Raw genomic sequence first — 16735 nt, forward strand, 5'->3', positions numbered from 1 at the left:
CTTCCTTCCAATAAATGAATAATATCAATCAGATCTGAATTTCTGTACAACTGACTGGAATGGTTTCACTTGAATTAGAACACAGTGGTGCACTCAAAGGCTCCTGAGAAAGAATTTTGCTTGTTTCATTTATATTAATTTGTCCATATTGACCAACATCTTAAGTGCAGCACTTAATTTGAGAGCACTCTTGTGGATTTGGAAAGAGTTGCTCAGCTGACCTGGTGATTGTTTTTTATTATGCTTAAAAGCATAAGAGCAAGATAATGCCATACACCATTCTGTTTGCTGGGTTGCATTTCACACATATGCTAAACACAAAACTTCCCCTTTTTGGCAACAAAATCTTGTGTTTGTCAGTGACATTGTGTTGCAGTATCAGGAAGTGCAAATGTCAGCCAGGATGGTTTATTAATATGCTCTATCAGAAATTTCATGGCTAAAGAAAATGCTCACTTTTTACTTGATCAATATATGCCTTTCATGGCCCTACAGCAGGAGCAGTTCTGCAGGGAACACATCTCAAACAAAACTAAGAACCAATCCAGTTCTAAAGGCACAGGTAGCCACCAATCCATAGTCCCAGGCCAAGTTCCATAAGGTCATCACTATAGCTCATCTTCAGTGCCACTCCTCTAGGACCAAAGTCTGAAACTGAGTTATCCTGATATTCCAAAAGGCAACACCTTCAGTAGGTGTTTATGGTGCTTAAATGATCAGAAATTTTGCACTACAGATCCCTATTCATGTCTGTCTGTGGATGAAGTGATAAGACAGTTGAGATCATTTGGACATGTCCTTCTCTGATGACTAAATAAATTATGTCTCTTTACTGATAAAAACCTTTAGATTCTATATTTCACTTTTTTTCACAAACTTAGTAATTTCTTTTAATAGTCCCTCAGCCATTGTGAGACATTGGCTGCCATAGTTTTCTTTTCTCCTACAAACAGTTTTCTTCTAGAAACAAATCAGGCTACACACTGTAGGATGTTTTTAAATTCTTTGTTTGTTTGTTTGTTTGTTTATTTGGTGGCATGCAGGCAGAGGCAGACACAGATATTGCTCTTGTTCTGTAGCTCACCTGTAGCCCCACAGCATCTTCAGTGGTCATTAGGATGAGAATACCAGGTTCTTTTAACCTGGTCTGGACACTTCTCAGTCTAGTATTACCTTGTTTGTTAAATTTTAAATTTTAAATAAAACAAAAAATAATGTTGATGTTGGTATACAACAGTACATTAATTTTTAAAACACAGAGTGTGTTGAAATTATTATCCAAAGTATGTCGGTGGTTTAGTGTTTTTCTCTTGCACTGGGTTAAATAGAGTTCAAATTGGAATTGTCTCTCTTCTTGGCATTTTTAAACTGAATATTAACTTTAAAAGTAAACAGAATGCTATTTTGGAAAAACGCATATGATAACCCAGTAGCTTTTCCTTCAGGCTATTAAGAGTGCCCATAATATGATTCCCAGAGAATACAGCATGCAGTGACCTTGGTAAGTAATTGATGACACCTCACATAAGCACCTACAGTTTCCCTATACAATGCTATTGCGGGATCATATTTGCAAAAAATGCCACAGCCAGCATGAGCCACAAGCACTCATAGATTCCATCGTGGCAACAAAAGAGGAATAAAAACAAGCTGCAAAATATTTAATCTGAAAATGAGCAGAAAATCTTGGGAAAAAATCTTTACATTGAGCATTTTCCAACTATTTTAAGAGTTGTTCTTAATTCAAAATAAAACTGCTGTGTAAATATGGGAAACCATAAAAAATAATATGACAGTTTTGTTCAGATAAATATTTTGCTGTTAAGAAAGACTGAATGTGTCTATTCCACACAATGCTGTTTCTTTATACCATTATGACATCTCATTTCCAGGTTTTGTGTAACCGAATAAAACCGGCTTATTTGACAGTGGTTTTATTTCATTGTTAATATTCACAAGTATTGAAGAGAAATGGAAGGGAAAATTCATTTTCAAGAGGTAGCAACCTGTTATTTAAATAATAATCTTCCTCTTTTTTACTTCCTTCTGCTTTCCATACTATGTAAAGATCTTATTTCCAATGAGACTCTAACCATAGCCAAATTAACAATGTGACTTTAAGAAGCCAATATTTCATTTTTGCATCAAAGAAAAGAAAAAAAGAAAGCTAGGAAATTCCTAGGAATCAAAATAATATAATTTTGTAGTAAACTTATCCAATTGCTTATAATTGCTTGATTATTATTCCCATCCTAAAGCATCTTAACCACCAGTCAATTCCAACATATTTGCATCATTTCAATATTCCCACATTTATTTTAAAAATTTATACACACTTTTCCGTTAAGTTCATCTGATTAAACATGAGATAAGTGAACTATAGAAATCACAAAACATTCTTTTTATCATATATAGATTGAGTCCCTGTTCCTCTTGCTAAGTCCATTCCCCCTGATGCACCTATTTCCCTTTTCCCACCATGCCAGGCCCAGGTTTTGTTTAAAAGGCTGCCTGAAAAGGTAGATACACACCTACTTCATACTCAGACTCCCCCCATGCACGTAAGAAATATTTATAGTTTATAAATTTCACCCTGTGCATTTAAGAAAAGAAAGAAATTAACAGTGGTTATCCCTACTTTGAAGGTAATGAGAAATCCCATTTCTTTATGGGGTTTGCATGTGTCAGAAAAAGCAAGCAATAGCTTTTATGGGGAATAGTGCCCAACTCACATCTTTTCTCATATTTTAAGCTCTAATTTGTAATTTGGTTTGGTATGTTATTCCTTGTGTCATCAGCAACACAACGTTTTTTTCTTGCTGTATTTTTATCTTTATCAAAAGGCCCTGTGTGAGTGTGTGAGGGAATTACCTTTCTACTCCTCTGTAGCAATAATACTTAGATTGCTTCTTCTCTGCCCTGAGTACTCCACAGCTCACTTTTGCTGTAAGTTGTTTGATAAACTCTATGAGATGATAATATTTCTGCATTTGATTGAAGAGTATTTTATCCTTTTCTGATGCCAGATGAATTGTTGCTAGGGTTCTGCACATTCCCACCTCAGTTTTTAGCAAGGCTAACTATAGAGAGTGTTTGGAAAAAGCCTGATAACCACTGCCAAAATGAGTATTTGTAAAACATGTTCTTTATAGCCAAGAAACCATACACATTTCTCTGGGTACCAGTTTTGGAGTCTTTTCTACACCTTCTCAAGCAGATGTCTGACACTTTAAATCAAACTCTGCTAAATCTTGATGGACACCAAATTTCTAATAGCTAGAGGAATTCTGTTACCCACTTAATGTTTTTTGCCCGCTTGATTTAGTTACTGATTTTTTTTTTCTGGAGGGAATAAAATTAGTTTCCTGAGTTCTGACGTACAATTTGGGTTTGAATACTTCATTTTAATGAAGAGAGATGCTGTAGGTAAAATAATTATATTCTCTAGGTACTAATTTTTTGAAAGAGGCAGAAATATTGTCAACCACATACAGAGGAGTTATAATAGATTTCTGCATTCTTTATTCTCACAGTGTATTGATTGTTTCTCATCTTCCTAAAGAGTGAATAACATAATTCTTGTCATTCTTCTTGTAAGAAGAAATGGGGGCCAATTTTTACTGGAATTCAACCCCAAAAATTTGAACCCAAAAGCCAGGCCCTTCTCTGTGTGCAGCATTAGGAAAAGCAATGGATCTCTGTTTGGTCTTGCATGGGGAAATACAACGTGAATATTGACATTTGTCTATGCATAGCAAACACTGTCAGATCTGGATTTATGGAAGATTGATAAGGTACTTGGTTAATAACCCCACTAAAACATTTATGTTATATTAGCAGTGATGGAGTTATGCATGGCTGTTAGCATTTGCCAATTTTACAAGGGAGAGGAGCATCTTTAGGAAATTGAAGAACTTTCCTCTGTAGAATGAAGAGTGTTAAATCCACTTCACCTGCAAATGCCTTTTTAAACAACCAATAAAATTCAAATTTAAATTCAATTGAAGTTTGAAGCTCAAAATGTCAGTGAAATTTTGAACTTCTGCTGCAATAAAATTGTCCTGTAACCAAAAAGAAAGATGACAATGTCAGTCATATAATTTAATCAGACCATGATAGAAGTCAATTTCTGCCTCTTTCAGATTCTCTCTAAAGCTTTTGATGATGCCTAAAAGTTATCAAGGGACAGGCAGTCACAGAGTAATGCAGACAGCTCCCTCTCCATCATCAAGACTACTGAGAGTTTTGGTATTGGGGTGCAGGGATGCCTTAATAACCACAGAAGTTTCACTTAATTTTCACATTCTTCTATTAGAATATGTGTATTTTAAGAGATTGTATTTTACTGACAGAAATTATATAGTTTGATTACTTTTTTCTCTATCCACTGACTAGCAAAGATGATACTGGACTATACAAATTGATTTTAGTTATATATTTAGGCAAACAGAGGCACTATCTGTAAACAAAAATAATTTGTTTTATTAAACCAACTCGTTTAATTAATTTCCAAATAATATGCTCAGAATGTGTAGCTAGGTGTACAGTCTTCCTGACTTCAGGGTTTGCATGTCCAAAAGTACCTGCTTGCTTCACTTCTTTTTTTAATTAAAAGCCTGTTCCAAGACTTTGCCTTATCTTTGTACCAAAGTGTCTTCATTTCACATGTCTGGATTTTGTCTTATTTAGGAAACCAATGTATAATTTGTTGGCAGGAGATGCATCACAAAGTGAATTTTCCACTTGAGTCAACTACAAGCCACATTTGGGTCAGAAAGGATTTTTTGTGTGTGTCACAAGAAAAGAAGTTTCTTCCTATAAAGTCTGAAATTCACCTAATGGAGGCAAGGTGATGTGCTTTTTAATTAGCTGGACTTTTAACAAGTGGACCAATATTGTAACACAGACATGTGAAGCAGATAAAGGCCTCACTGTGGCAGTCACAGCCTCAAAATGCTCTCACAGACCCACTGCACATTCCATGTACAAAAGGAGCCCAGTTCCTGCTCTTGGTGCAGCAGAGCACACTTCTTGCACCAGACAACACTTGTAAGAGATTATTAGTGTTTGGGTGTAGTTGTTATTTAGTTATAAGATAGATCTGGCTTTTTGCTTCATGTTTCTTAACTTTCACTTCTCTAACTTTGCTCTGGATAGCTCTTTCTTGGCTTACTCATTTGAGCCTTTCTTGCAGGCTGAGAATTTGGGGGGCCACAGTTCCTCCACATAAGATCATTTTTTCTCCATTATTCTGCTGTGCAAAATCTCTTTTACTTCTACAGTAGAATTGCTTGTTCTTCTTCCCTTTTCAAAACTGAAGAGGGAGAATGAGAATGAATGGCCAGAGCCAGTCACAAACTGTGTCATGAGAGGTTCAGATGGTTCATTAGGAAAATGTTCTTCACTATGATGTTGGTGCATCACCAGAAGAGAGGTGGTGGAATCTTGCCTCTTTGAGGATTTCTAAGCTCAGCTACCACAAAAGCCCCAGGTAACCAGAGCTGACCTGGGATACTGGTGCTTATGACTGTTCCCAGAGAAGAGAGTTGGACTAAATGATCTCCACAAGATCCTTCAGGCCCAAAGTTCTTTGGTTTAACCAATATAAACATCAGGGGTTCTATTGCTGTAATGTTTTACCTTGTAAATGATAAATAAAGTAATATTGACACAAAATGTGCAGAGGTTTAGTGAAAGTTATAATTCCAGCCCAAGAGCAGGTTAATTTACCAATAAAGGACAAGTGCTATGTTTTCCTGAAGAATAAAATACTGATGACTTACTCCTCTTGGATTATTGCTTTACTGTTGATTTTAGATGGGCTCTCAATAGAGTACATTACTAATCTGATTGTCTATCTAAGCCCCTTATTCTATCTTTTTATGATAAGCCTACTGCCTTTATCTTATATAACTTTGAATTTTAGTCACTTTGTTTCCTTTTTTATTTATGGGTACACTACAGTGATCTCATGAAGATCATTTACTGTGAAACTCTCCGGAATTATAGGTTGTTCTGGCTGATGTAACAGTAAACTTTGAATTGTCTCCTTTATCAGCCTGAAGTTTGTGTAATTGTGTTTACCAAAAATTCAATCTCTAAATGAAATTTAATCAGGAAATAAAATCAAGAAGCTACCGAGGTCTGTTTCACATCCCATAATCATTTTAAATAGAAGTTCATTGAGATTGTTTTGCTTTTCTTAACTTTGAGGATAAAACATATTTGGAAGATATTTAAATTTTCATGGAGTCATAGAGCAATTTGAGTTAGAAGAGACATTAATGATCATCTGTGAAGATTTGTTTTTGTGGAGGTTCTTTTGCTTTAAACTTATTTCTGTATTAAAACTGTCCAGTGATTGCAACACTAATTAGATTGATATTGCATGAGATATCCAGACTTGTTGCATCTGGACTTGTTGATTTTTCCACTAGATGCCATTATGCGTTAAGTGCAAGTTAATTTATAGGTTGACTATAATTGCACATGCTAAAGATTTTAAAAATAAGCAATTATCTATTGTATTTGCTGTTAGTCTGTGCTTAGAACTGTGGCTTAAAAATCACTTGACCTACTTCTACCTAACAGCAACCCAATCCATCCTTAATGCATCAAATATGGATTTACTGAAAGCAATAAAGGAAGTCAGCCATGGCAACAATATCTGATCATGTGTGCAATGTGCTTTTTAGAACAAAACTTGTCCAACCATTTCTGCATTTAACATTTAAAGAGTGACTTTAATGCTGCAGATTGCTTCCTTTCTGGCTGCATGGCTTCAGCTGAAGTGATAGGAAGTGTCCTAAGTAAAGCTGCAGTGCTGAAGACTGTTTTTAAATAAAGATCCCCCACATGAGCTTTTTTTTTATTTACTAGCTAATTCAGGATAGGTAATCAGAATAATTTATCACTTCAAGTTTAAATATAGAGATGCTGCTGTTTCCTCCATTCAGATGAAATATTAGCAATCCCCTGACAAAATTATATGACTCTCAAGACTGAGGTTTCTAGAACCTAAGGTCCTGACCAGTGAAGCACCATCTGAGGTGGAGCAGAAGTCCAACACCTTCAAAAGAACCAATCACATACGTGTTATCCAGGGTGCACTTCCCTGTATTTTGTATTCTGAGCTGTGTATTTTCTTTATTCTTTATGTAGAATGTAAGAGGCTCCAGGCTGGAAAGGGATAATCCAATATTGCAACATTTTACTGTAAGAAAGGTGTAGAATATGAGCTGGATTAACCAGTTCAGTTAGCCTGGGACAACAATAGAAAAGTGTCCAAGAACAAGAAATCAAGTAAATATTAGCTTAATATTAAAAAGGTGTTTTAAATCCTCATGCTGTTGGAATACATAATAGAAAAGTAGAACCTGTTCTTGTTTCTAAATTGGTTTGTGTGAAGAGGACAGATTAATGCCACCTGGAGAAACTTACCAAAAGATTGTCATGCACTCAGGCTATTGAACTGTTCGTGTTTTCTGTTTAAAACTTTATTTTACTCATGCTATGCCATGAGGTTCAATAAACTATGATTTTAATTGTCCTGTGCAGTGCAGGGCTGTAGATAATGCAGTGTATGATTCCTTCACATAGAAGTGTTTATGATTTGTATTTGCCTATGATGGGTGATGGGATTCAATCCTTTTGTAACATTGCTATAAAAAAATATCTCATGAGAGCTGCCTTCAACCAAATTGCTGAAGTACCTACAAACTGCAAATATGAGCTAGGGTATAGATCCACTGAATTAGAGCAACTGGTTTCCTCTTGTCACTTGAGATGAAGAGATTGAATCTAGCTTTTAGATGGTTAGTAATAATATAAATAAGTAGACATTAATAATTGTTAATTGTATTATTGGTTAATTTAGTATTCATTACTAGGATCCAAAACTTGAGAGTTCCACAAATGGTATGAAATCTTATTGCTAATTAACATTTTCATATGGAAAGGTTAGTGACAGAAATTTCCTTTATTATTTAGTCAATGGTGAACACTTAGTGAAAATCAACATCCCAACGCTGGTATTTGAAGCATGTATTCTACATTGGGATCCTAATGATTGTGCTCTAAGCCCTCAAGGGATTTTGATACTCCCAGTTGTTCAATAACATACAGCAGAGACAGGCAAACATGTTAGAAAAATGGATATTTGGAGGCGTGTGGTTCCTTTCAGCTCCTAAAAAAGCTGAATTAGTAGAAACAAAGGGATTTTAAAACACCCATTCACCACCCAGTGCATGCCATGAATGTGTAAAACACTGATGATAATCACCACGGGGCTCAGCTCCCCCCAGGGCTGCTCTGACACCGCAGCGCCGGTCACGAGGAGGGAGCGCAGCCGCGTCACCTCCCACAGGCAAACCCAGCATGAGCAGCAGATCACAGCTCTCTGGGACCTCTGTTCGCTGCTCCACAAACTGCAGCCTGCAGCACTCACCGGGAGCCGCACAAACATTATTAACAAATTTCTGATTGATAATGCACATCTTGCTTTTGAGGCACCAAGCTGGCATGGGCCATCAGACCTCGTCCAAAACCAGCACTCTGGTGTTTAATTACTGAACTCCAGGCAAGGTTTACCTGTGATTCCTCATTTAAATAGGTCTATCTTTCCAGGGGCTCAAAATTACTTTTTGAATCTCCACTTGATTGATCTCTTCTGTAACAACTAGCTTTCCTGGAGACTTAAGGAGTCTTTTTGTTGGGTCTGAAAGTATTAATTACCGTAGAGTTCTTCTAAAACACCTGCAATTTTTTTCAATTGTTAAAAAATTTACATGAAACATTAGATGGAGATGGGTGGCAATATCCTGAAGGGGAAAATATATCTTATTTAGGAACAGCTTTTTTTCTGATCTTCACACACAGAAATTAACACAAATGTTTTGGTGTATATGCAATATAGTCCTGGCTGTAGTTGTGACCAAGAAAGTGCCAATTTCCTCATCTTTTTTAGCAAATTAAAAAAAAAAAAATCAAGCATATTAGTAAAGCACATTTAAACACAGCCAGGAAGTCATGGATCTATTTTAGTAATCGTGAAGAAGGTGGCTCATCCTCAGAGGGTGTTATTGAATTCCTAATGTCAGAATAAAAAAAGAGAAAAGGCAGTACCTGCCTGTCTGTAGCTGGACTCAGCAAGTGAAAGCAAGCTCCAGAAATGTTCTGTGGAGGAGTTCTTCTGCCAAGCTCCCCACTCCAGATGGATGAAGAAATTGCAGCTGCAGCACAAAACCCTAAACATTTACACCACAAACATCTGCAGAGCTGGAGACGTCTTTGCTTTGGCACTCAATTCCTCTCTGAAGCAGTGAAAGCTCTGAGAAGACTGTCCTTGTCCCTAAAATTCAGATGTGCCCAAAGAGTGGCACAGAGAGGCAAAGAGGGAAAATGAGGATTTGACTATCTAGCACCCATGAAAAAAAGTTGTTGAGACAACATATGGCAGGAGTTACTATTAATTTGTTTTAGGCACCAGCCTTCTAAATAATTGAAACTATTTCAGATGTTACCATGAGGTATTAACTTCAAAATTATGCATTTTTGGTATCTGTAAGCTTCATTCCATCTGTTCTTTCTGGCCCACATTTATGCTGCTGGTATTTGTGTGGTTGTTCCCACTGCACAGGAGTGACCCTTGGCCTGGTACATGCTTAAATAGAGTTTTTATTTTTTGCTTGAGTGTGCACATGGGGGAGAAAAATAAAGTTCTATTTTTCTCATACTGGCATTTTAGAAAATATCTATTTAATTAACACTTTTAGAAGTGTTTAGAAGTAGATTTTTATGCAAGATAAATGCATGGTAAGTGTAAATTGCAGAACTGCAGTTGTAGTGTATTAGGAAAATAATTATGTTATTTGAAGGTTAGCCATATAATTTTCTTTTATTCTTTTAGAATGGCAGTTGAATTTCATCAATGTAATATTTTCTAGAAATAAGGATTTTTTAATGGCTTCACTTAGGCAGCAGAGAACACGGTAATGGTCACGAATTTGGCAGAGGACATTGTTTGCTTTCACCACTATGTGATTCATCAGAACTCTGATAGGATGGTGGTCACAGAGCAGTGCAGGGCTGCCAAAGGCATCAGCAGCCTTGGACATCTCTGCACTACAAATTTTAGTGGCACAAAAAAGACTTTGGCAGGTGTGATAGAGAGCCCACCTGGGGAGCATCACCCTGAGCTTGTGCAACCGTGAAGCTTCACTATGCAGAGTTCATAGCTGATATCTTGGGAGCATTAGAGAGGCAGCAGTTCAGCATCACACCTGAGATAAAAAGCCCAACTTCTCTGCAAGGCTAAATGGACTCAGGATACAGAGCAGCAGCAGCTCTGATGTCTGTCTAAACAGAGGCTCTCACAGTTGTTTGTTTCTGCAAAAAGCTTTTTAATAACAAAGTAAAAAATCTACTGCTCTTTAGCATTTAGTAATGAGTACACCTGCACTGCTGCCATCTTGAGCTGGTTTAGCTGGCAGTAGATTGGAGATTTATGTGCCTTTTCAGCTGCATTCTGCAAATGTGTACAAAGGAAACCCTGGCATTGCAGTCCAGCTGGCTGTGTGAGCCACCAGGAGCTCAGGTAGTCGCACTGGAGTGTTTTGTTTATTGGTTGGAGAACAGGGAACCATAATACCACCCATTCTCTGGGAGACATCTTGGTTAAGGACTTCACTGGTGTAGCTGTAGCTGGATGTGTCCTCCTGGTGTAGCTCTGCTATTTTTCCTGTGAAAAATAGCACTTGGGAGCTGCACATGGGAAGTGCTGCATGGGAACTGCTTAATGTTATTCCTCATTAGAAGGGAAACCATAACCATGGCTGCTATTCCCTGCAGAACTCAGACCACGCCACTCCCACTGAAGTCTGTGTTCTTTAGAGTCCCAGAAGAGGTTTAAGTTCTGTGATCACACTAATTTAATAGGAGAGGTTTAATTATTTGATACCATAGGAAAAAAAATAGAATTACTGACTTTTGCATCCTTTCCAAATCTGACATTTCCAAGCAGGTCTGTAATGGCAGTCTCAAAGGACCCATGCAGTCCCCAGCACAGCCAAAGGATAACCTGTTGCTAAGCAACCAATATAAGTGTGCTGCTCAACATTTATTTCATTTGGAAAAGAACCTATTCTTTAAGTACTTCATCTTAGCTACTAAGCACAAAGAGTTTTCCACTTGTTTTTCTGTAGCTGTGCATATGTGTAAAACAGCCCATTTGCACAATCAAATGTGCACTTCCAAGAACACGTGCCAGAGAGGAACATGCAAAATGGAAGGTACAAAAACTGGCACGAATACTTTAGTCCTTTCTAAGATCAGCATCCTGAATTTGCCTCTTTGTGTCTTTGTTCAGCCTAATTGAAAATGGGCTGCCTTGGAAGCATGGATGTGGAAGCATTTCTTGCAGCATAGAAAGCAGAGCTTTCTGCAGAGCTTACAAGTGTTTGGTGATGCAGCCTTTTTCGAAGATGTCAGGGTTTTCCCACTGATACAAGGAAGCACTTTTAACCCTGATAAGCAAAGGCCAGAACACAACACTGAATTTCAATACTGAAGACTCCAAATCTCAGATTCTGCACTTGTTTCAGAAAAGCAGCTAAATAGCTTTGGAAAACAGCACTTAATGCCCTACAATTAACACCATTTTCACTTTAGTACTTGTCCCTACAGTGAAATAAAACCCTATAGATCTGCTAGGTTTGTGTGTGTGTATCTGAAAACAGCCTTGGCTGAATAGTTTATAGCTAGATTGTCCTTGAAGGAGCTGTTAGTCATGTTTTCCAGTTTAGAGTACATTGGGTGCCTGGGTATCTGAAGAGCTTTTTGTTCCTAGCCAGTGAGGGTCTTTCTGCTGCTGACCCAATGGATCGTGTTGGATGTAGACAGATGTCTCACTGCCCTTTAATCAAGTGACATGGATACACACTTTGCCTTCATCTGGTGTGGTTTCCAAATGATGTGTTTTGTCAAATGAAATGCAGTGTGGGAGTACTACAGTGTTTGCAAGCTAAGCTGTGTCTTGGGAGCAGTAACTAACAACCACGGCTTTTTTTAGAGCTGAGGAAAATTAAGCTCAGTGTTAAAGAAATCCAGCTGAGCTCTGCATGGAATCCTGCAGCTTTGGTGACTGAAGACTCTTGGTGTCTTAGACTACTCAGGTGGACAAATCTCCCTGCCCCTCTCCCTCACTTCACTCTGCTTTCTATGCTTAAGGAATTGTCTTCTATACATCTCTTCATTGGAGGACTCACTTTGTTTGCCTCCCATCTATGCACTCATGATGCAGATCTCCCAGAGCTGAATCAATCCTTCTTTCTTCTGTCAGCTGTAGTCCATGCAGAAACACTGCTGTCAACAGGCTGACACTGCAGTGCCACATCACACAGCATGGCTGTCACATCTGGGAGCAGGAGAGTAAATTTACTGCTTAACCTGGCAGCCTGGTCATGAAGAGATTGATTTTGGTTTTGAGATGGAAATAATTGCCATTTTCAATCCCAGAGTTTTGATCTGTTAAAGTAAATTGTTGGCTGTCTTGCTTTATTTGGGGAATACTTTCCCAAAACTGCTGCTTCCCATTTCTTTGGAGCACTCAGTCTTCAGTGACCTCTTGCTGCAGAGAAGTACGAGATCAACCAACCAACCAACCCTGTCACAAGAAGCTGACATGAAAAATAACTCCTAAGAAAGTTATCTGACCAAATCCAAAGCAAACTTGCTTAATGAGTGAACAAGTAGAGAAATATAAGAGTCTGGGGTTCTTTTTTTTCAAGTCCAAATAAAATAGGGAGGTCAGAAAAAGGATAAAACAGAATGGGCCACTTATTTTTCAAGATCCTTGATTTCAGTTTGCAAGATTCACAACAGCATTTGGGTTTGGGAAAAAAAATCAGCATTTTTCACTAAAAAACCCAATCAGGGAATGGTTAACAAACACTCACAAGAGGACGTTGTGTGAGTAACATATACTGAAATAAAACTACAGAGGGAATAAATTACAGACAAAAATACAGCACAAATAAAGAGCAAGGGTATCTTAAGCAAAGTGTAATTCTAAAATGAGTAAAGGGCAAAAGATGAGATGCAATTTCACAGGAAATCTGAAATAGCTCCAGTTAAGCTTAACTTAGGCTGCAGAAGTTGTTATATTTGAAATACATCTATGTATTACTGTATAATTGAGGCAACTTGAGAGGCTGTAAACACCATTATGCAGTAGCTTGTGTAAATATCCTGAGTGAACCAATGATGAGGAGGGAGAATATAAAATGCAGAGCATAGATTTGGCTAAAATTCAATATTTTGGAGGGGGTTTAATATAACTTCAAAGAAACTGCAAGAGAAAAAATGAGAATAGATGAGGATGTGTGACTCTGCCAAGGATATATTATATGCCTTCTACAAATTATTTCACAACCTAAGAGGGAGAAAGGAGGAAATTCAAGTCAGCGTGCTTAATACATTTATTCTAACTCGATTTTATTGAATTATTTTCGACATTTTAGATTCCGTGTAAAATAAATCCCTTCATAGTGCCAATATAAACAAGTATTTTTCCTTTGCCCTCAGTCAGCTGCAGTTTATGCATTAACAGGGACTTTCTGCTCGAGGTTGTTCTTTTGGAGAGCCACTCCTCTGGAATTAGGCTCCCTGGTTGGCCACTGTACCTGGTTCTCCTGATAGGACAGCAGGTGGATCTGGAGAGCAGCCAAAGTGAACAACCTGTGACCCAGGGACAGGAGGGATAGCAGCACTGACACAGAAAACATTAGCACTGAAGGAGTATTTCTCCTCTTCAAAAATGAAAATTGATATTCATAGCCACATTCTACCTAAGGAATGGCCTGACCTAAAAAAGGTAATGAGAGTTTAGATATTCAGTGCCTTATGTTATCAGCAACCATTTCTATCAATGTGGTCTTTAAAAGAAAAATGAGTGAAGGGTTCTGTGGTAAATACCTCTAGGTTTTTGTCTAATTTGGGATTATTTTCCAACTGTAAAATATTTGTATTGCTTTGAAAAGCAAGAGTCCAGTCAGAAGGAGATGTAAAACTGGGCTCTCTTCCCCACTTTATATTTATTCTGAAGCAATCCATAAAGTTTTCCTTGAGTTTTTTGAGACACAAAATTTTTAGATGATAATATAAATTCCACTTTCTTGATAAAAATAGAGCTGCTCTGTTCCACTCCTAAATGGTATTCACTTCTGTTTTAAATAAAATAAATAATCAAATATTAGACAAAATTAATGTTAACTAAGACAAATTCATTCACATCATTATATCCACAGGCATGAAATCATTAACTTCAATGGGAGTGGGGTCACTCTAAGAACAGCTAATTGATGATGATAATTTTACTAATATCTGTTATTTTTTCAGTTACTGGAAAGAAGTAGTATTGTATTTAAAATACAAAATCTCAGTTGTCAGAACACTGAAGCTATAAGTGAATTTCTGTTAACTTATTATTGTTGTTGTTGTTATTGCTGTTGTTGTTGTCATTCAGTAACATAATTTTTTTTTGTTCACAATATTTTTCATGATCCTGTGAAAAGTATTTTAGAATGAAAAATGTCATTTAGGATTTAATGTAATCAATCTGAAAGGGTATCTTATCTATTAGCTCTGCATTTCTGTGATTTTAAGCAGTCCAGTTTCAGTCAATATTAGAGAGAGAGCAGCTTGGAAATGTAAACAGCATAATAGGAAAAAAAGTCATGAGAAAACCTGGCATTAAAAACATATATAGCATTATTTCTTCATTAATTGTGAAAAATGACATCATTATGCACAATACCTCCTGGAAAGGAATGTTTATTTCCTTGTTGAGCTAGAAAGGTTTTTATAAATATCTATTTGAACCTTCTATTTATAATAATAACAGCTCCTGATGAAAACCACATCTACTGGATAATGTAGGTGAGGATACAGATATTTTTAGAATAATTATACCTGTCTTAAATGGATAGGAGTTTAAATATCCAGACTGCAAAGACAGATTACTTTTTGCTTTCAGATTTTGTTGTCTTTGTGCAATAACTTCATAAAAACGCTTATAGAATACCTTCATTCTGATGTTAAATGGGTGGTTTGTTTTTTTTTAACTAAATGTTTTGTCTGTAAATACTTTAAAAGGGCAGTAAATTCACGGAGATAAAATGACCCCAAGAATTCCTTGATGTTCAGAGATGTACATCAAGACTAACTTCCCTAATGTTAAACACTGTGGGCCAGCATTGCATTTATTAAACAGAGATAAAGAGGCAAATACCAAATTTTTAAAATTTAATTTCCACCTGCTAAGTTTTTTTCCTCTGTTCTGAGCGAATCAATGGTTTATTAATGGGCTCAGAGTAGAAAACAACGCTGGGAATTCCCTGGAGTCCTCTGGAAATTCAAGCCATTAACACAGATCTCTCCATTTCATGCAAGGAAAACCAATAAGGCATCTGAACATGCACAGATTTAATTAGTGCTAAACTTCTCTTTCTTGTTTCCAGCTTTGTAAATACTGGACCTTCAAACTAAGAAAATTCTATTGTCAAAATACTGATTTAACAGCCTAGGAAAATATCACAAGTATAGAAAATCACAGAAAAAGCAGATATGGACTGTCAATACCTACAATTAAGAGCTGAGGGGAAGAAAGAATAAAATAAGTTGATAATAAGTTCAAAATCAGACCAGTGAGTTTCTCTGTTGCCTGTGGGCTCCTTCAGTATCCATTTCAGGTACTTGTTTTCTGCTCAGCTTACAATTGCAATTAGCATGGATCTCGCTTAAAGTTCTCATTAGTTGTCACTCATTAATCTTACCCAAAATTTCAGTATTTTGTATGTATATAAAGCTATAAATGTATAAATTTAAATAAAATTTACATAGTTGCATAATTACACATAGCACACAGCCTCAGTGACTGCATCTCTGGCTGAGGTCAGGAGATTTGGCTCTTCACAGCCCCATTAGGAAAGCTCACAGTGACATTAAGTACTGGTGGTATCACAGGAAATTCAGGACTGTGTCCAAATCATTTACACTTCAGTGAAACAAATGCCTGCTCTTAGTTTCATTTTAAATGTTTCTTTTTTGGAGAAATGGGAATTCTGAGCATTGTTTTCACTCAGAGATTTCAAGAGTTCATTCCACTCTAATTGATATTTTATGAAAGTAAAAGGAAATCAGCACCTTATGTAGGATTTGCGTTTTTTGCATGAACAAATCTGAATCTCTCTGGAAGAATCAATGAGCATCTAAGCTTCTCCTTTCTAGCTTCTCTTCCCTGTTTAAATATTAATAGACAAGAGGCTGACCTTCACTCCTGCTGCTGAATCATGGAAGCTGAAGAGTGGAATCAATGCATCTTTGTGCTAATGATTAACTAACTGATCACAGATTGGAAAGTTGTCAGCTCAATTTTCACACTGCCAGATGCTTAATTTAATATTTTCTGTATGAAAATTATTTCAGTTATAACCTCAGTGTAGTAAGCAACTTTAAGCATTTTTAAAGCAGTTGTTTAAAAATGTTATTGAACTGGAAACTAAAATTTAGCTCTACTAACACCATTAGTCCAGTCCAGCTCCACTTCAGCACTTCTGCTGAAGTCAGTGAGGCTACTCTGGCTCTAAGCTGAGCATGTGTATGTGTTTCTCCTGAATGAGGTATTTTTGTAAGAACTGCAATTGCTATTATTATTACTATTATTATTCTTTTATTTTGA

At 36.8% G+C, this 16735-nt stretch overlaps 1 protein-coding gene across 2 annotated transcripts in view; it reads left to right on the top strand.

Moving 5' to 3' along the window:
• Nucleotides 1–1442: 1442 nt before the first annotated feature.
• Nucleotides 1443–16735, top strand: part of ACMSD (aminocarboxymuconate semialdehyde decarboxylase) — a 34664-nt gene continuing 19371 nt past the window's right edge. Inside the window, exon 1 of one of the 2 annotated variants that reach the window (XM_088168363.1) lies at nucleotides 1443–1501. Coding sequence is in view for 1 of the 2 variants with exons in the window: in XM_014870822.2 (XP_014726308.1) it covers nucleotides 13814–13870 (57 nt within the window). In the remaining variant the exon portion in view is untranslated. Of the gene's footprint in view, nucleotides 1502–13678; nucleotides 13871–16735 lie in introns of those variants that run through there. The other variant, XM_014870822.2, reaches the window with a different exon arrangement.

This window comes from Sturnus vulgaris, chromosome 7 (genome assembly GCF_052056855.1).
Source record: "Sturnus vulgaris isolate bStuVul1 chromosome 7, bStuVul1.hap1, whole genome shotgun sequence".
NCBI classification, from domain to species: Eukaryota; Metazoa; Chordata; class Aves; order Passeriformes; family Sturnidae; genus Sturnus; species Sturnus vulgaris.